We start from the raw sequence: 20,330 nt of genomic DNA on the forward strand, positions 1-20,330 counted from the left end.
AAGAGAAGACTCTCGATGAGATTAATTGATTCAGTGACTAGGGTAATCAGGGTAGGTGTGTCAGAGACAATAAGGTTGGCGCAGGACAGAGCTGGGTTTAGGGTTATTGTACATAGGGTCACTATGAGTCGCAGACGACTCGATAGCACATAACAACAAAAACATGTAAGCTTTAAACAGACGCACAATAAGACTTTAAAAAAAAGTAAGAGTGCCCACATGTTCTGGTTAAGCCCTGCTGAAGTTCTCTCCTGGTCCTCTTTCCGTGGAAGGCAGGAAATGTGTGTAATGGCAATGGTTTATTTGTTAGGACACTTCTTACAACATGGAGTTAGCTTGAAGAAAGAATACAAAGGAAGACTATATTTAGAGCAGGTTAGACAGAGAACATTTTATGTGCACTTTATATTTAAGTTAGAGTACATAACTATTCTAAAATACTCATCTCCAGTCAGCATGACTGGCCAGGAGAGCAATTTGATACCAACGTGTACTTAGATGACTGTTCTTTTTTTTTTTTTTAATTTTTTTTATTTTTGTGTGAGTGTACCGTCAAATCAGATCTGACTGGTACAGGAGGAGATTGTCCCTCCTTCCCCAGCAGAGCATCTGGTAGATTCGAACCATGCGCCTCTGGGATTGTAGTTGCAGCTCCTTGCCACTAGGCCACCAGAGCTCCCCTAGATAACTGTTCTTGAGACCGAAAGGAAATTCATTACATGCCAACAGTAGTTATCTGGGCAGACAGAGGAGGGTTTCTCTTTACACTGTCTATATATTTCAATAACTTCTACATGAATGCATTCATTTTTTAAAAAAAAAAGAAGAAATAAAACCTTAAGTTTCCCATGATTCATTTTCACAGAGATAATAAAAAGAACATGATTTAAGGCACAAGCAAGCACATCTATATACACACACTATCATCTTCATCTTTTTATATCTTTTCTCCATTTTATTTATTGATTATGCTTTTGGTGTCATTTTTCTAATGTCTTTGAGGTAAAAGTCAAATGACTTATTTGATTACACAAATAAAAATACACCTTCTATTTCCTCCATTTAATCAACATTCTGTGTCTCTCACACACACACACACATTCTATAACATATATATCGTAATGCACTTAATGCCTACTGCTACTTCTCAATACTGATTTTTAGATACACACCTTAGTCTCTAGAAACAAGACTCCTTGAATGAGGGGTTAATGCAAGACTCAATATTGTGTTCCCACAGCATTTGGCCCATAGTAGATACTCAAATGCAAGTAAATGGAAACAAATTCTAATAATGGCCCCAAGCATGCCATCGGTGACATCGAGACCTCCAGACTAACGAATCATGGGAGGGACCTAAAAAAACTGAAGACGAAAGGCTCATATCGACCAAGGCTGTACCTAACGGGGCATCGGGTCCCTGTCCCATATGAAATTAGCAGTGGCAAGTTCAACAACGGGCACTTCTGATTCTGAACTGCGTAATGAAGTTCCTTCAATAAAAACTGCATATTGCTAGCATTTAACGTAAAGAGCCCTGAAGTCTAACACGCACTTCTATCTGGATAAAAACAGATCATTCCAGTCACTGCAGAAAACCTTCCAAAGTATGATGGAGCTTCTGTATTATTTGATTACAGCATATGTGGAGATATTATCATTTAGATTATTTTTCTGTTTTCAGATCTTTTTAAGATATGAAATAGGACCAGAACTTCAACTATCAAAACTGAACTAACAAAAATAGGCTCTCAGATAACAAGAGTTCAACATAAGAATCAAGAAACCATGTGCTCAGAGGCACGGGGGTCACCTGCAATGGCAAACGGAAACAGCTTTCCCGGGCGCTTCGTCCTAAAACAGCAAGCAGATCCCAAACTGGAGTCTACTACACGAAAAGCCACAAGTGAACGAGACCGGGCTTTAAACCTGGGTTCAGTTTTCATTATCGTAGGAGGAGTATGAGGATCCAAAGGAGGGGAGGGGGTGGAAGCTGAGGGACGAGGATGTGGGGGGGTGGATGGGATTTTTCATGCGGTTGTATAATTTGATGGGGGGTGTGAGGGAAATTGGAGTAATCTGGTCTGAATAAACAATGTATTTGAATTTTGTAAATAAACTGGTATAATTAAAAAAAACTTTAAAAACCATAATGAATAATTGTATGAAACACAATGTAAATGAACACTAGTGTGAAACGCATGTATATAGTCTTTGTAGGCAAACCAGCATAAAATAAAAATGAAGTTTTAAAAAAACCAAATAAATACACAAAAAACACGGGTTTAGTTTCATACTATAAGATATCTGATAACACTGAATACAATCACTCTTTGTTCCTCTCCATCCCGTACACCATGCAGCTCTAATGCAGTGTATTAAAACACAGACGCTATTTCACAAGTTACCAGGGTTAATGTCAGCTTGGGGCGCTCTGGCGGTGCAGTTCATACGGAGATGCACTACTGACCAGAAGTGGCCCTTCTCTGGCTGTTCACACCCACCAGTGGCTCTGAGGGAAGAAGATGGTTAGGTCTCTTCCCCTCACGATTGACAGACTCAAGCCCGATGCAGGGTCGCTCGAGTCAGCACGCACTCAACAGCAGTGGGCGTGGCTGGCTGTACAGATCCTCAGTAGGCGAGAATTTTCTTTTCCATAGTCTGTTAGGACAGCGCTGGTGCCTTCGCGGCAAAGAACTGCACTGCCAACCCAAAGCCGTAAGGTTCAAATCCACCAGCTGCTCTGTGGGAGAAAGATGAGCAGTCTCCTCTCATGCAATTTACTGCCTCTAAACACCGCTGGAGGGTCAAGCTATGAGTGGGTTCTGACTCTAAGGTACTAACAAAAAAACACCCAGTGTGAACAGCACTTAACATAAATTTAAATGGTAATTGTTATGAAATTGCAAACGTGGTCTTCAGAAATCATTACGCCTGTCACATTTAAGAATCACTGTTACTTGCCAAAACGTGATGAAGGAAATGATTACTATTTGAATCCTGGATGCAATAGCAGTGTTTCACGTTTTCTCTTGAAAGATTTTCACAAATAAACATTACACGAGTTTCCTTTGGAAACAGTAATATTTTACTGGGTATTGTGGAGAACGTCCATTCTGTCTCAATAGTAAAGCCAGCGGAACAGAAGCAGCCAGCGGTTTTAAGCTACTTTAACAGTATGCCAGAGCCTGTAATGCTTTCTGCTATAATGTGAGATTAAAGAAAACAAAGTATAAAAAAAAGGAGATGATATCAATGGCTGTAAATACTCCTGGGGCAGTAGGGGAAACTCAGTATTTTGGACATTTTCTAAAATGCAGAAAACTGTAAATGTGACATTTTAAGGTTATTAGGTGCAGCATGAAAGACAGTATGAAGTGCTGGGAAAAGCTGGACTTGGTGAGGAAGGGGCCATGTAGTCACTACTGCAAATTCTTATACCAAGCTACTCCTCAAAGAAGAGCTAACTACCTAATCAGCAAAATACTGCAGAACATAAACTCTCCATGGTTAAGAAAACCCTGTTAAATTATTAAATCTGTTTTTAGAAAGTCTAAAATTTCAGAAATACAAAAATTAGAATGTCATATATCACACATATGTGACTGGACCCTATTTCCCCACCTGATCTTTCAAAAATTCCTCTGGGACGCACAGTGAATAAATTACTGGAAGCTTGTTCATAATTTCTTTTAATGTAACTTGTTTTAAAATGGAGTTTGACCAATGTCACAGAACTGTCAAGTGATAAGGTCAAGAATAAAATCTAGGTTTCCTAGTAGTACAGTGAAGACCCCAGTCAGTAATAAAATATGAGTTTAAGAAAAAGCAGGAGGAAGGTTCTGTTAGATTAGAATCTAACTACCTTTCATTTATAGTAAGTTATAACAAAACCTCATCAGAATCAACTTCTAGCCAGCCCACCACAGGGTTTCCAGGATGTAAATCACATGGGAAGATAGAAAGTGCCAGAGAAAATATACCAGGAACTACAGCATCAGTGCATCCCAGTTATAACAATGTTGTGTTATTGTTGTTATGTATCATAGAGGCAGAACCTACCCACAGCTGACCCTCCAGTGAGTGTTCAAAGGCAGTAAATCGCACCAGAGGGAACTGCCCATCCTTCTCAGACAGAGCAGTTGGAGGCCTAGAACCATGCACCTTCAGGCTAGCAGCACAGCTCCTTCTGATGAGTGCAACTGTATCTCATTAAAAACATACCACATCTCTTTACCCTGCAGGGTATTCACTTTTCACCCTTTAATACTCCAATTAGTATATTTTAAAAATTGGAGAAAAATGAATGTCAAAATGCCTGAGAACAAGTTTACACACTGACTCACAGGGGAACCTTTTAAGTTCTCACCTAGAATTGCTTTATTCTGGCCACTTCATTTCTCACAGTCTCAATAAATTAAAAGCTGCAATGACAGCTAAGAAATCTACTGCCACAGAGATACACTAGAAGTAACATTGCAGGTGGTAGAAGTCTGACCAGCAGTGAGGCAGCAATAAGTCACAGGATTCTCTAAGGATATCAAAGTGAAACAATTAAACTGAGGACCACAACCTGTCAGAAAAGTTAAACTGTATCCAGTGAAATCTGTTTGCATGGAGGAAAGTATCCAGTCAAAATTTTCTTGAGTTATTCCCAGTACTAAGTAACAAATCCCCAGTACCTGGAAAAGTCTTTCATGTTAGATGCATGTGCTTTAAAGTATGAAGTATTTCTTTTATTAGACTATTTTATCAGGATCCTGGAAATACTTTTTGAAAGCCTGACTGAACCAAAACTTCTCAAGCCCTTCCAGTCAATTCAGAACTGACACACAGCTGACCCTCTGGCAAGTTTTCCAAGGCTGTAAACTGCACAGAGAGAAAATCCCCATTTCTCTCCCCAGGAGCCACTAGGAGATTTGAACTGCCTGAGAGGTGTGGTCTTAAATGTTTAAACAGGGGCTAAATAATGCTTAGTTTTAAATTTATCCGCAACAAGAAGCTATAGATCAGAATCCACCAAGATCGCCATGGAATATTTTGGTGCTAGGATACAAACCTACTGCAGCATGGAACTGTGACAAAGCGTCAGCGAGCTGCCCCGCTGCCAGTAACTTCTTGCCCAATTCAAGGTGTTTCTCAACATCTGCATTTACTCCACATTCCGCACCTGAAAACAAAGGGAAAAATTGTTAACTTTAAATAAGCCACCATCAGGCTCAAAATTTTAAAACACAGTCATCTGGTTCAGTTGTATACTTAGATGAGAAGTCACTGGGGATGAAAATAACTCAGAGGAAGTAACACTAATATCCAAACAGCATTTCACGGGAGAGCACAATCAACTCAGACCTATGTCCATACAGACACTGCTGGTGAAAAGAACCAGCATTCACCTGGCAGACTGTCCCGGACTTGCCTGCATGTTGCTATGAAGGTAGAAATCGTGCCACTTGGTATTTCAAATACCTGCAGGGTCTCTCCTGGTGGACAGGTTTCAGTGGGGCTTCCAGACCAAGAAGCAGGGTTGGCTATCCACCTCTGAAACAACGACCCTTAAAAGCCTAATGCAATGAACAGAGTGCTGTCCCACACAGTGCCGGGAAGACCAGCCCCTAAGCCAGAGTGCTGGCCCACCCAGTGCTGGGATGGTCGAACCCCTCGGGTGATGGACAGCAGCAGAAGCCTGTCTGTCCGAGTGTTAGAAGAAGCCCTTCTAAACTATGACTAGGGAAGAACTGCCTCCTCTAGAGAGTCAGCCTTAACAGCTTGGATGGACTGAAGCTTCTGAATCCTTCATTTGTTACTATAACACTTCTCAAATTAGAAGAAACAACCACAAACATTCATTAAGAGAATGTTAAACAACATACTAAGAGTCTAGAAACACATAAAATCATCAAAAATGAAATGAAACAAATAAAGATCAAGAAGACTGGTTTGGAAGCAGGAATGGCATCCACTTCCTAAACAACATGCCTCCAGAAAGTCTCTGAACTTTGATAAACGTTGACAGTTGTAGAGGGACTTCAGGCCTTTTGTTCATAGGGTCCCTATGAGTTGTACTCTACTCGAAGGCAATCAAGAACAACAACAAGATGGAAGAAATACAAAGAGTCACTATGCCAAAAAGAACTGGTTACCGGTCAACCATTTCACAATGAAACACATGACCAAGAGCAGATGATACTAAAGGAAGAAGTCCAAGCAGTGCCAAAAACACTGGAGAAAAAACAAGGCTACAGGAATTAACAGAATATCAAACTAAGTATTTCAGGATATGAAGCAGTGCTGGAGAAGCCCAACCATTGTGCCAAGAAACTTAGAAAGCAGCTACCTGGCCAACAGGCTGGAAGAGATCCACAAATATGTCCATCCCAAAGAACAACAATACAAAAGAAAGCAGAAATTACCACGACAAATACAATCAAAATAACCTCCACATAAAACCTTGCCGACCATAATTCAAAAGTTGTTTCAACAGTACATCAACAAGCGGCTTTCAGAAATCCAAGCCAGCTTCAGAAGTGGACACAGAAGGAGGGGGAGCGCTACTGATGTTAGCTGGCTGCTGGCTGCAAGCAGAGAGCCCCAGAAAGAGGTCTGTCTGACTCTTACTGTCTCAATGCACTTGTCTGTGTAGATCCTAACACACTGTGGCTAACACTGTGAAGAATGGGAACTTCAGAGTACTTCACTATATTCATACACGATGACCAAACGGCAGTCCTTAGAACAGAACAAGGGAACACTATAAAATCAGGACAGTTCCTCAAAGGTGTAAACTTTCACTATACTCATTCAATCTGTGAACTAAACAAATTATCAGAAAACTGTACTATATGAACAACGTGGCAACAGGGCTAGAAGAAGAATTATTATGTAGATGATTCAGACTTTGCCACTCAAATAAAAAAGGGGAAAAAAAAACCTGTGAATGATTTCATCTTACTTAACTCCACAATCAACACACTTGGTTACCAGGAGTTAAGAAACCAAAAGACGTGTTGCATTGGGCAACTCTGCAGTCAGGCAGGGACTTCTCCAAAGTCTCAAAAATTTTTCAGTGGGTTGTTAAATTCTTACTATAATTACAATATTTATATTACAAATGTGTGGAAACGTAAAAAAAAAAATTAAAACACCAACAACAGTGTGACTCACACGTCAACATAAACTAAAATCTGCAACAACAAGCAACATCACAATAGTTAAAGAAGTGCTCAAGGATTTCATGTTCTTTGAATCCACAATCAATGTATATAGAGGAAGCACTCAAGAAATCAGAGGATGGACCTTTCATCTGGTAGCCCCTACAGGGAGAGGTCTTCTTCCAAGGACCTCTGCTCATTGCACCTCAGAAGCTACTGAACTCCAGAACTTGAGTCTCTTAGCACTACCACCTGACTTATCCATCGAACTGAAGCCTTAACAAACCAGACCCCTGGCTTCCCCCTACTGCAGGAGGAGGCAGTTTTTAGCAGATCTTCATCCCTTTCCCCATTTGTTTTAAGTAGGGAACATAAGGTTGAAACCAAAGCAATTCCATTTTGCTGGCCTTCTGACCTTACTTTGACCCTACTTCTAACCCTAATCTCTACTGTTTCAGAAAATATTACCCCGTAAACACAGTTTTATGACCAACTGTAGGAAATAAAACAGAGTGAAAAATGTCCCCAGGCCCTTCAAACTGCCATGACTACCCCAACCGGCCACCGCAGAATATATAAATGCCCTACTCTTGTCTTTGTTCCTTCCATGCTGACACTACCTGCGCCTCCATCTTCTTCACCAAAGTGTGCATTTAAAATAAAGCATGTTTGTTATTAAAAAAAAAAATCAAGAGGATGTACTGCATTAGGGAAATCGGCTGCAAAGGACCTACTTACAAATGCTGGCATGCAAGGACTGTGAGGACTAAGGTGTGCCTGACGATGGTATTTTCAATCACCCCCTACGCATGTGAAAGCTGGAAAATGATTAGGAAAGGTCAAGGAATTGATGCCTTTGACTTACACAGTGTTGGCAAGGATGGCATATTCTGGGCAGCTTGCCAGGGGAGGCATTCCTTGGAAAGTGACGTCACTCTTGAAAAGGTCGAGAGTCAGCAAAAGAGAGGATGACCCTCACTGAGATGGACCCATACGGTGACTCTAGCCATGAGCTCAAGAAGTCAGAGATGATGAGGCTGGTGCAGGACAGGACAGGGTTCAGTCTGTTCACAGGGTCGCTGTGACTTGTCCCTGACTCAATGGCACCTGACAACAAGGACACCGAATACACCATGAACTTTCAGAAAGGCAAATAAATCTGTCTTGGAAGAAATGCAGTCAGGATACTATTCTGAAGCAAAGATGCTGAATCTTCATCTTGTGTGATCTGGAAATATTATCCAGAGTGACCGGTCCTTGGAGAAGGCTATCAGACTTGCTAAAGGAAAAAGTCGGCAAAAAAAAAAAAAGAATCTCAATGAGATGAACCATCCCAGTGGACACAAGGGCCTCAGACACCGCAACAAGTGTAAGGACAGTACAAGGTAGCGTAGCGTATCTTCAGTGGTAAACAGCGTCACTGCGAGGCAGAACCAGGGAAAAGGTGTCTAGCAACAAGCATCAAAGGAATACTACACCCAACATTCAAAATTAACCCCAACTCATCTGGCTACACCTGGGGAAATAAAGTCCAATTACTACAGGACAAGCAGCTCCAAAAAACTCCTGTCTCACAGACTCAAACTACTATACTTCCGGGCACATTCGGGAAATACTAACCCATCAGAGAAACTGGAACTTTGACATTACCACTGACTGTACCCCATCTCAGTGAAAGGACTTAAATGGTTCTAGAGGCTATCTGACCTCTCCTAGGTTAGATTCACATAAAGTTCTTCAAGCCATCTACTTTCACTCCTTAGTCTACTCTTGACGTATTTCTATTGAAAAAAAAATCCTACAGAACACATGCCATATTAAAACAAAAATTTCACAAACATCTCCACTTACAGAATTCCATCTATTCTTTGTCCTATTACCAAAATGGTTTAATTAGCTAAGTTCAGTGCAATAAAGAAAAAGACTGAGCCCAGATAGTATGTTTAGGGTTTTTTTTAAATTTTTTCCCCCCATATTTTGTGTGCGTGTACCATCAAATCAGGTCTGACTGGTCCAGGAGGAGATTGCCCCTCCTCCAACAGAGCATCTGGTGGATTCGAACTGCATAAACCTGGGATTACAGAGCAGCTTCTTATCAAGAGGCCACCAGAGCGCCCTGCCAGATAGTATGTTAATAAGAAAAACTGAGATAAAAGGTAAGAGGAGGGAAAAAGGCGTGGTTCCAGATTGTGTGTCCATTCAAGTCACCAACCAGAATGATGAGCAAAGAACAAAAGTAGCTTGTTGATGTGTAACATGAGAACACTAAACTAAACCCTAGTAAAGTTTTGTTACTGCTCCAAACTTGTTACTTTAGTCTAGAGCTTTTGTTTTGGGGAAAGGTGCTAAAGGAGTTCAAGGTTCCCTCATTCACTCAGTCACAGCTGTGGAGTAAAAACCGACTCGCTGCTGATCCTCCAGCAGATTTTCAGAGGCTGTAAACTGGAGAAGAGGAAACTGCCCGTCTTTTTCCTGTGGAGCAGCTGGTAGATTTGAACCACCTGCCTTTGGGTTGGCAATACAACTCTTTACTCACTATGCCACCAAAACTTGACTTAAAGGCTCAGCACTTTCTAATTCTTGAGTCTATGGCATGACTTCCTTCTCTGAACTATAATTGACAACATATGTAGCATTGAGATGTTGCATCTCAATTAAGTCTAGGAAAAACAAAGACAACAACTAAAAGAAATTGCCATAAGTCAGAACGGACTGGTTAACAACTAACAGTAGCAAAGCTAATTTTTGGTGCTGGGTGATGCTGTAGTTGTCATCGTCATGTGCTGTCAAGTCAACTAAAATAACTGGTGACCACAGGAACAAAAGATGGGAACACTGGCTTATCACTGGAAGAAGTGAACCAGAGGACTCCTTAGAGGCAAGGACGGTAAGACGGCCTCACATCCTTTGGGGCATTTTGTCAGGAGGTGTCAGTTCTCGGAAGAGGACATCACACTGAGAAAGGCGGAGGGAGGGCCAGAGAAAGAGAGGAGCCCCGCACCTAGGTGGCCGGCCACAGGGACTATAACGGGCGCCAGCCTGTAGGATATGGGGAGGAGAGAGGAGGACTGCTGGTGCTGCTGCTGCTGCTGCTGCTGTTGGTTTTAGGTGCTGTCGAGTTGAATACAAGTCACAGTGACCCTATGAACACATGTCCTGTGCTGTCCTGGGCCATCCTCACAGTCTCTGATACACGGAAGCTGCTGTCCCTGTTACAGTCCATTTCATCACTGGTCTCCTCTCTCCTGCTGACCCGCCAAGGTGTGAAGGAGGAAGGAAATCCAACAGAATTCAGAAATTACCAAACAGTATCATTAATATCATCTCTGTTAAGGTCTCATTGGCACAGAACTGATGCCTGCAATGAGTGGCAGATTCGAACCGCCAGAGAAGTGAAGTTTTTCATTTAGAAACAGGTCTCCACAGTCTACACCACCAAAACTCCAAATTAATGTCACGTGCAAGTAAAGACGCTGGCTGAAGATCATTTAAAAATGGCTCTCATCTATAGTATATCTACTATACTGCAGCCTGCAATATGGATTGAGGCTTAATGTCAAGAAGACAAAGATTCTCACCACTGGACCAATTGGCAGCATCAGGATGGATGGTGAAGAGACTGAGATTGTACACAGCTTTAGTTTGCTTGGCTCCATAGTCAACAGTCTTGGCACCAGCAGCCAGGAAATTAAAAGGCGCATTGCCATGGGAAAGTCTGCTGTTAGGGACCTCTCCAAAGTGCTGAAGAGCAGTGGTGTCTCTCTGGAGACTAAGGTGCGTCTGATACAGGCCATGGTCTTCGCAATCACCTGTTATGCATCAGAGAGTTGGACAATGACCAAGGAGGATAGAAGGAGAACTGATGCCTTTGAGCTGTGGTGCTGGAGAAGAGTACTGAGAATACCATGGACTGCTAGGAAAACAAATAGATTTGTCCTGGAGAGGGTTAAACCGGGTGGCTCCTTGGAGGTAAGGATTCTGAGGCTCCGTCTAACTTACTTCGGACATGTAGTGAGGAGAGACCGGTCCTTGGAGAGGGACATCATGCTTGGGAGTGTGGAGGGACGGCGCAGGAGAGGAAGGCCCTCTATGAGGTGGATTGATTCAGTGACTGGGATAATTGGGATGGGAGTGTCGGAGACAGTGCGATTGGCACAGGACAGAGCGGAGTTTAGGGCTGTTGTACATAGGGTCGCTATGAGTCGCAGGCGACTCGACGGCACATAACAACAACAACAACTCATCTATAGAGAACTTCCAGAAATTCAAGGCGTATTCAGAAGAAGCTGTAAAATGAGGGATATCATAGCTGATGTCCAATGGCTCTTGGCTGAAAGCAAAGGGTACCAGAAAGATGTTTACAAGGGCTTCACTGGCTATGTAAATGCATCAGTAGTGTAGATCATAATGAATCAGAAGTAACGTTTAAAAGAATGAGAATCCCAGAAAATAAAATTGTGTTCATTCAGAAGCTGAACATAGACCAAGCAGCAGTCATTCAAGGAGCACAAGCAGACACTGTACAGCTTAAAATCAGGAATGGGGTATGGTCGTAGTGTTTCCTTTCACTGTATCTATTCAGAAAACTGCCTACTAAGCACATTGAGAAACTGGACTACAAAAAGAATGCGGCTTTAGGATTAGAGGGGGACTCATCAACAGCCTGCAATACGCAGAAGACAAAACCTTGCTTGTAGAAAACAAAATTCTTTTACTCACAACCAACACCTGAAATTAGCAGTCACACCACCAATATACAGTAATGTGTAAATCTGCGCCAAAGACTTCTTTAAAGTGCTAAGAGCAAGGACGTCACTTTAAGACCAAAGTGCACATTTTCCAAGCCATGGGTTTTTTCCCATTGCCTCTTTTTTGTTTTATTTTGTGTAATTTTTTCCCCTTCTTTTTTTTTTTGTCTTCTTTTTTCCATACATGTGAAAAGTAGATGATGCATAAAGATGAACAAAGAACTGAAGTGGTGCGGCTGGAAAAGAACACTGAGTACGCATACTATGGGCTGCCAAAAGACAAACAAATCTATGTTATAAGATGTACAGCCAGTACACTTCTTAGAAGGATGATGTGACTTTGTCTCACATACCTCAGGCATGTTATCAGGCTACGTCAGTCCCTGAAGACAGAAATGTGTGGTGAAGTAGATCAGTGAAAAATCAGAATTTCATCAAGACAGACTGACAGAGTGTCCCTGTCACAACAGGTTGAACGGGAGCGGAAACAGAAAGCCTGGTTCAGGTCTGGCAGGACGTCACTGGGTTGTGTAAGTTTTGGAATTAACAGTGACTTGCATCTGTCACCAACTGCTTTATCATAGGAACTCTAACTTTAGAGTGACTCTTCTCAAAGTCACTCTTCTTACTTCTCTCACTAGATGACATGCATTGAATTGTGTCCCTCACAAAACATGTTATAAAGTCCTGGCTCTAATATCTACAGATGTGATTCACTTGGAAATAAGGTCTTTTCCTAGTTTGGCTGAAGGCTTTGTCCAGTGCACTCTGCTTTGCCTTCCTGCTGAGAATTTCAGAGACACCAAATTAGAAACGACATTTTGACCAGCTCTCAGGTGATTCCGACGTATACAAATCCTGTTCTAAGAATCTTGTTGGAACTCTGTTGTTCTTAAGTGCCATCAAGCCATAGACTACTCTCAGCAACCTTATGAACAAAAGACCTGGACACTTGTATAACTTTCATCGTTTCTCCAAGTTCATGGGGTTTCCAGAGGTAAGCTATTTTGCAAGTGGATGCCATTCCTGCCTCCAACCTTGTTTTAATCGGGGAACTCCACCAAACAGTGTCCACCACGGGTAACCATTACCACATTTGACACATGTGGGAACTCTAGTGATGTTAAAAGGAACTTGTACTATGTATCTTAAACCTTATCATTTTTGAGATTTTAAAAACAAAAGTTGGCATATTCTGAAACCCAACTCATTGTCATGTAGTCAGAACTGACTCCAAGCTGATGCTCCTCGAGTTTCCAAGGCTGCGAATCACAGAGGAAGAGATTGCCCGTCTTTCTCCCAGGGAGCTGCCGGTAGATTTGAACCGCCACAGAGGCCTGGTCTACCCTGAGAGCTCCCTGAAGACACATGCTGTAGTTGTTAAGTGCTGTCAGGTCACTTGTGAGTCACTGCGAGCAACCCTTTGTGCAAAAGCTCTGAACTCTGCTCTACCCTGAGTCCACCTCATCATGCCCGACACATTCACCCCCTTACCCCAGTCACTGAGTCAATCCATCTCATCCAAGGTCTTCCTCTCTAGCGCCGCCCCTTCACCCTCCCAAGCAGGATGTCCCTCTCCAAGGACTGGTCCCTCTTTGCAACATGTCCAAAGTATGTCAGAGGAAGCCTCACAATCTTTGACTCCAAGGAGCAGCCTGGTTTCACCTTCGTCAGGATGAACCTGTTTATTCTCCTAGCAGTCCATGGTATATTCACTATTTTCCAACACCACAGCTCAAAGGTATCAATTCTCCTTCTATCATTCCTAATCATTGTCCAGCTTTCTGATGCATAGCAAGTAGTAGCAAAGACCACAGCCTGGATCAGGCACACCATAGTCTCCAGAATGACATCACTGCTCTTTAGGACTTTGGAGAGGTCCCTGACAGCAGATTTACCCAATGCAATTCATCTTTTGATTTCCTGGCTGCTGTTATCAAGTATGCTGATTGTGGAGTCAAGCAAACTGAAGATGTTAACAATCTCAATCTCTTTGCCATCTATCACGATGCTGCCAGTCGGCCCTCTGGTGAGAATCTTTGTTTTCTTGATATTGAGCTTCAATTCATACTGAAGGCTGCAGTCTTTGACCCTCTGCAGCAAATGCTTCAGGTCCTCCTCAGTTTCGGCAAGCAAGAAGGATGAAGACACGTGCCACAAGGAGCTGGTCAAGAGACCAAGAAAAAGGAGAGAAAGTTCTTTCTTTCTTCCCTCCCCCCAGAGCCCACAGGAAGAAACTTCCCGATAACCTGCAGCCTGAATTCTAAATTTCAGTTCCTTATTTCGGTTCCAGCAGCACGAAAACACTAAGACACGAGCCTCCAGACTGATCTGGATGCTTCCAGTAAGATCAGAGAACACAGGCAATTTATTTGGGTAAACAATGGGAGCTAAGAGCTTGATGATTCAAGTCACCGAGGTCCTCTCGGTCTCTAATTCCAAATCCAGTGCCTACTACCGACAAAAAAGGGGACCTCTGGTGGCCTAGTGCTGAGAACCTGCGCTGCAATACCAAAGGCACGCAGTTCGAAACTGTCAGCTGCTCCACAGAAGGATGGGTAATCTTCTCCTGTGCAATTACAGCCTCAGAAAACTGGCTGGAGGGTGACCTATCAGTTGTTTCCGATTCAATGGGTACACAACAACAACAAACACATTCCTAACAACAGCTGCTCCTGAGTTGATTCCAAGTGACTCCACTTTCGTCGGGGTAAAACCGTGCTCCAGTGTATACACAGTCCACCGGTTGATTTGTCAGAAGTAGAGTGCTAGGTCTGAACCTCTAACCTCTGGGTTAGCAGCCGAGCACATTCACCACTACCATCACCCGAAGACACTTAGGACACCGCAGAGACCAAATTTAACAACAGGTAGTGCCGTGTTATCATGATGGTGAAACTACTGCCCCAGCACGTCAGCAGGGCCACCAACAGCAGACAGGTTTCCACACAGCTGCCAGACAGACTAGATAGAAAAGCATGGTGGCTTACTTCTAAAAATTATTCTATGAAAGCCTTACAGATGACCCCAAAACATAATCACTCGCTTGCTTTCATGGAACCACGAGAGTTCAATACCTAGGTTGTTGAGTGAAGCGTCAATCAGGGCAAGGGAGACAAATGGCCAAAAGCAGGGACTCGAGCAGACCAGAGATTTAAAGATGAGGCAACACAACCAGGCGACGCTTCATTCTGTTTTACTTAAGTCACCATGACTCACACTCACCTGCATACGCCAGCTGACCACAACAAATTACTACAAGAAGTGACACATGTTGGAGAAGATCAAGGAATGCAGCCTTCAGTATGGATTGCATCTCAGTATCAAGAAAACAAAGATTCTTACCAGTGGACCAACAGGCCATGTCATGATGAATGGAGAGGAGAATGAAATTGTGAATAGCTTCATCTTGTTGGATCCACAAATTACACCCTTGGTACTAGCAGTCAGGAAATAAAGAGACACACTGCACTGGGAAAATCTGCAGTTAGGGACCTCTCTAAATTATTGAGGAGCAGTAATGTCAGTTTGAGGACTAAGGTGCATCTGATTCAGGCCATAGTCTTTCCAAATACTAACTAGGTATCCAAGACATGGACAATGAATAAGGATGCCAGAAAAAGAATTGACACCTTTGAGCTGTGGTGTTGGAGAAGAGCATTGAGCATGGACGGTCAAGAGAACGAACAGGTATGTCTTGGGAAGGGTGCAGCCGGAGTGCTCTTTGGAGGCAAGAATGACAAAGCTTTGCCTCACATACTTTGGATATGCTGCTAGGAGGTGCTATTCCTTGGAAAGGGACATGATGCTGGGAAGGGTGGAGGGTTGGCAAAGGAGAGGAAGACCTTCAACCAGTTGGGTTGACATGGTGACTGCTGAAATAGGCTCTTGTGTGTCAGGAAGTGTGAGGATGGCACAGGACAGAACTGAGTTCAGATCTTTTGTTCATAGGGTCACTATGAGTCAGACTAGACTCAACAGCACATAACAACAACAGGGACACTAAAAAGTGTGGCCTTCTGGGAACTGTATTGAAAAGCAAAATTCTGGGCTATGCCCTAAACACACTGACTCAGAAATAACTCAGAAGTGGGACCGATGTGCACTCAAGTCTGAGGACCACTGTGCCAAACACCCCAGGAAGCTGCCTGACAAACAATGCTGATTTTTCTCAGCTGCCACACCTACAAACCCTTGGTCCCTGACAGCCCACACAGAAGGTGGAATTCAGAACTAAAGAACTTGAGTGTCCTCCAAGTTAATAGCTGGGGTGACTCAACCAAGTTCATCAAACCCATGGGATCTCAGCTCCCTCACCCGTAAGGAGGGGACAGTTCCACCTCTATGAGTGAGAGCTTACAGAAAGGGGCCTCTCAGAGCGCCTGTCACACTGCGCACCTTAGAAAAGGTGCTTATCATCTTCCTTCCCTGTCGCCTATATGAGGTCCACGCAGCTGGCTTGGACCGAAAGCAGACAGCACACAGGCACTCCTAAGAAACGTCACCACTGCTTCCTTTACAGAAAAGCTCTCTGATGAACTTTTCAATTTTAAGGGGAAAATACCACAAGAAAGAAATGAAGCAAAAGCATCTTAAAGAATTCTATACAGAGAAGGAGTCTAAAACAGATGGTTCACAAACTAATAGGAAATGAAATCATACAAACATATGCATGTGTCTTGAAAAAAAACACACAACAAAAACAATAACTGGCATTAAAATGAACAGACAACTTTCTCTTAAGTGGCAAAAAGAAGTACCATTAATGGCAACGGGACAACTTTCTCTTACGTGGTAAAAATAAGTATTATTAATGGCAACAGGACATAAATGAAGCCCCAGGTGGCGCAGTGATTAAAGTGCTCAGTTGCGGCCCAAAAGGTCAGTACCCAACCAGTCACTCTGGGAGGTAGACCAGCTTCCACAAAGGCTTACAGCTTTGAAACCACAAGGGGCAATTCTACTGTCTGACAGGCTCAAAGGGAACTCTGGTGGCCTAGCGCTAAGAAGCTGTGCTACAATTCCAAAGTTTCATCGTTCAAATCCACTGGTTGTTCAGCAGGAGAAGGACGAACAAATTCCTCCCATGCATTTTACTGCCTCTGAAAACAAGCTGGAGGGTGAGCTATGGGTCCATCCAACTCCACAGCACGCCACAGCAGCACAGGCTTGGTAGGACAGCTCTGGTATCACAGTCCAAAGTGACTGTACTGCCAACCCAAAGGCTGAGCCTCTCTGGCAGAGACTCCCATAAAGAACAATGCATAACCTCCTCCTGTGTGAGTCACAGCCCCTAAGGAGGAGTATAAGCACTATTGGTAGGATGGTAAAATGGCACAACCACGCTGGAAGGCAGTATGGCCCTTCCTTAAAAAGCTGAACATAGAAATTCCATATGACCCAGCTATTCTACTGTTTGGAATTTGCCCTAAGAAAATTAGAACTGAAGCACAGAGATTATACACCAAACAGAGATTATACACCAAACAGAGATTATGTTCATAACAGCATTATTCACCAACGCAAGAACATGGAAACAGCCCAAATGTTCAACCACAAGCAAATGGATTGAGAAATTATGTTACAGTCACATGATGGAATACTACGCAGCATGCAGGAGCAATGATTTTGTAAACCACTACCTAACTTGGGAGGGACTGGAGAGCATTTTGCTAAGTGAACTCAGTACCATTAGGATGAATACTGTGTTAAGACCTTTAGCAATAGAAAGATAACTAAACTAGTAAACCGTGTACAAGGCTCCAAGGGGAGAAGGGGAGAGCAGAGGTGTGAAGATTGGGGGGAGAGGGGTAATTATAGGGTCGCACAATCTAATGGGTAGAGGAAGGGATGGATCAAGAGAATAGGAAAGATCCAGTGTGAAAAACAATGTATACAAACTTTGTTAGTAAACCAGGCTAAAATAAAAAATTTCTTTTCAGTATGAGCGAGTGAGTAGAAAGCTCCATGTGGAGGGTGAGTCTGTTTATTCGGTTTTGTTTTGGACATAAATTCAAAAGTACAAGAAATCTAGAATATATGATCTAATTTAAAATGGTATAAATATTAAAATTCCGGTTCTCTAAGTTTCTAGGTCAGTCTGCAAATTGTTTCACTGTTGTCAAACACACCCAGTCACCAGGGAAACAACAAAATGTCATTGCCACGAAAGGGCCCTAAGAATTTAACCATGTTACTTAAGAAAAAGAAAAATACGAGGATATTTAAAATTTGGATGTGTTCCCATAAACAATTCCCAACTTCTGTTCCTCACTGAGTGTCATATTAAAATATTTAACCCCCTCAGCTGTTTTAAGGGCCGGTTCTGACCAGTACAGCTCCCAGTGACCCTATGAACAGACCTGAACCCTGTTCTATCCTGTGCCTGCCTCACCCGCTCTGGCACCCTCGAGCCTGCTGCTGCAGTCCCCATTGTCAATCCGCCTGGTGGAGGGTCTTCCTCCCTTTTGCTGTCCTTCCACCTTCCCAAGCATGATGTCCCTCTCCATGAACCTAGCCCTTCACATGGGGTTAGAGGGCATGAAGAGATTACTATTTTATACCATTTGATTCTAGTATTTCACACAGTATCCAAGCTAGGTGCATTAAAACAGCACTTCTGGCTTTCATTTGTACAGTACCTGCTGTCCACTGAGACAGGCCAGCAGAGTTTTTCCTAATCTGCTAGAGCAGACAATATGTCAATCTGCAGAGAACTCCAGGGAAAGGCAGATTCAGAGCCTGGTAAGGGGATCTTATCTCAGAGAACTCAACTCAAAAGCAAAGTCGGCCGAAGTTGGAGGACACAGGGTGGGAAGTTGAAAAATTGGCAAACTTCGGAGTCCAGCCCTCTGGGACTGTGCAATCCAATACCACCTCCCCTTTACGGTGCCAAGCTAACTTCTCACGGTTGTGGAAGTCCAGCTGCTGGCGATCTATGCCCCACACCTCTTCCAGCCGGATGTACACCCCAGGAACTCCAAAGCAGAAGACGCCTCCCCTTTTGGCCACCTCGCCAGGCTCCAGCCAACACCGCTGACCGGCGTGCACAGGAGCCGGGCGCAGGTCCCCGCGCGGGGGGCCGGGCGCCGAGCCCGTGTCCCCGCACGTCGCCCCCGAGACCCCTGGCTCCCGCTCGGCACCCCGAGCGCCGCCCCGGCCCCAGCTCCCCTCGGCGAACCCGGAACCAGGCGCCGGTCCCCGCCCAGAGCCAGCCCAGGCCCGGCCGGAGCCGCCGCCTCCCTGGGAGCCCGGGCCGCCCGAGACGCGCGCCAGCGCGGGCAGGGAGCACCCGAGGGCCCGGGAGCTCGCTCCCCGCCCGGGGGCAGCGGGAGGACTCACCTTCGTACTGCAAGTCCACCAGGACAAGCAGGAAGGGGAACACCGAGCCCAGCCGGCTGGTCACGGAGCCGGGGGCCACCATGTCCGAGGAGGCGCGACAAGGGGAAGACGAGTGTGCGGGGCCGACGCGCTCCCGCCGGCGCTCAGGCTGCAGCAGCGCCCGCCCGCGGTTCGGTCTCGCTCTCAGGCCTCTGCGACCGCGGGCGCGGAGCAGAGAGCGAGGCGGCGGCGGGCAGGACCCGGGTGAGCCACGCCCCTCGGCGCCGCCGCCCAATCATCTCCTTCCAGGGCGCTCTCCTACTGGGCGCGCCGGGGTCGTGGTTCGCGCTGATAGGCTGCGGGGGCCGCCGCCCCGCCCCGTCTCTGATAGGGTAACGTGGAAGCACGAGACGAGGCTGCGTGCGCCGGTCGTGGAGCTGTCAGAGATCTCCAAACCGCCGCGGAGGCCGGGGCCCCCGGTTTCCGCATGCGCAGCCCGAGGCGCGGCGGCGGCGCCCTCCGGTGACGAAGGGGCTGACTTCTGCAGCCGTCGAGGTTTTCCGATGTGGCCTTTGCAGAGGAAGGCGAAACCCACCGCATCCGGAAAGAGCAAACCCCGCAGGCCTCCAGGAACTCCGGAGCGCGCTTTAAAGCGCCTGGAGGCTGCGGAATGCCAGCGATTTGCAGGCACTGTGCCCGGCGGCCTTTCTCCGAGACCCACCGGCCAGGAGGCACAGATCTATTTTTAAGGAGAGACTAGAGCTCAGTAAAGTGGGGTGATCTGATGGAGGGTGATGCATTTCAGGCTCCACGAGAAGGGAGGAAGCGCGTGGTTGTCCTCAGGCAGGTGCGTTAGGAGGACTTGGGGACCACTCCGGCCCCGATCCCTGCAGACTTGGGTCCAGAAAAGCGGTGCTGGAAGATTCCCCCAAGAAAGCAGGGAGGCATCGCGGCTCAGAGGTCAAAGGACTCGAGACTGCAGCCAACGTCAGCTCTGAGAAACAGAGACCTGTTGGAATGGATCTTACATTTTCTACTGGCCTGAGAAACCCAAGCTGGAGCAAGATCAGTTCAGCTCCCTCCATTTGACACAAATGGTGTCCGTAGCCAC

At 44.8% G+C, this 20,330-nt stretch overlaps 1 protein-coding gene across 1 annotated transcript in view; it reads right to left on the reverse strand.

The window, feature by feature from the left end:
- DNAJC3 (DnaJ (Hsp40) homolog, subfamily C, member 3) overlaps window positions 1–19,322 on the reverse strand; it is a 56,180-nt gene extending 36,858 nt beyond the window's left edge. Inside the window, exons 1-2 of the mRNA XM_006879625.1 lie at window positions 19,241–19,322; window positions 5,060–5,170 (exon numbers count right to left, since the gene is read on the reverse strand). Coding sequence (XP_006879687.1) covers window positions 5,060–5,170; window positions 19,241–19,322 — 193 coding nt within the window. The remainder of the gene's footprint in view (window positions 1–5,059; window positions 5,171–19,240) is intronic.
- Window positions 19,323–20,330: the final 1,008 nt, after the last annotated feature.

This window comes from Elephantulus edwardii, unplaced genomic scaffold, assembly GCF_000299155.1.
Source record: "Elephantulus edwardii isolate Elephantulus edwardi_28Jun2011 unplaced genomic scaffold, EleEdw1.0 scaffold00004, whole genome shotgun sequence".
Lineage (NCBI taxonomy): Eukaryota > Metazoa > Chordata > Mammalia > Macroscelidea > Macroscelididae > Elephantulus > Elephantulus edwardii.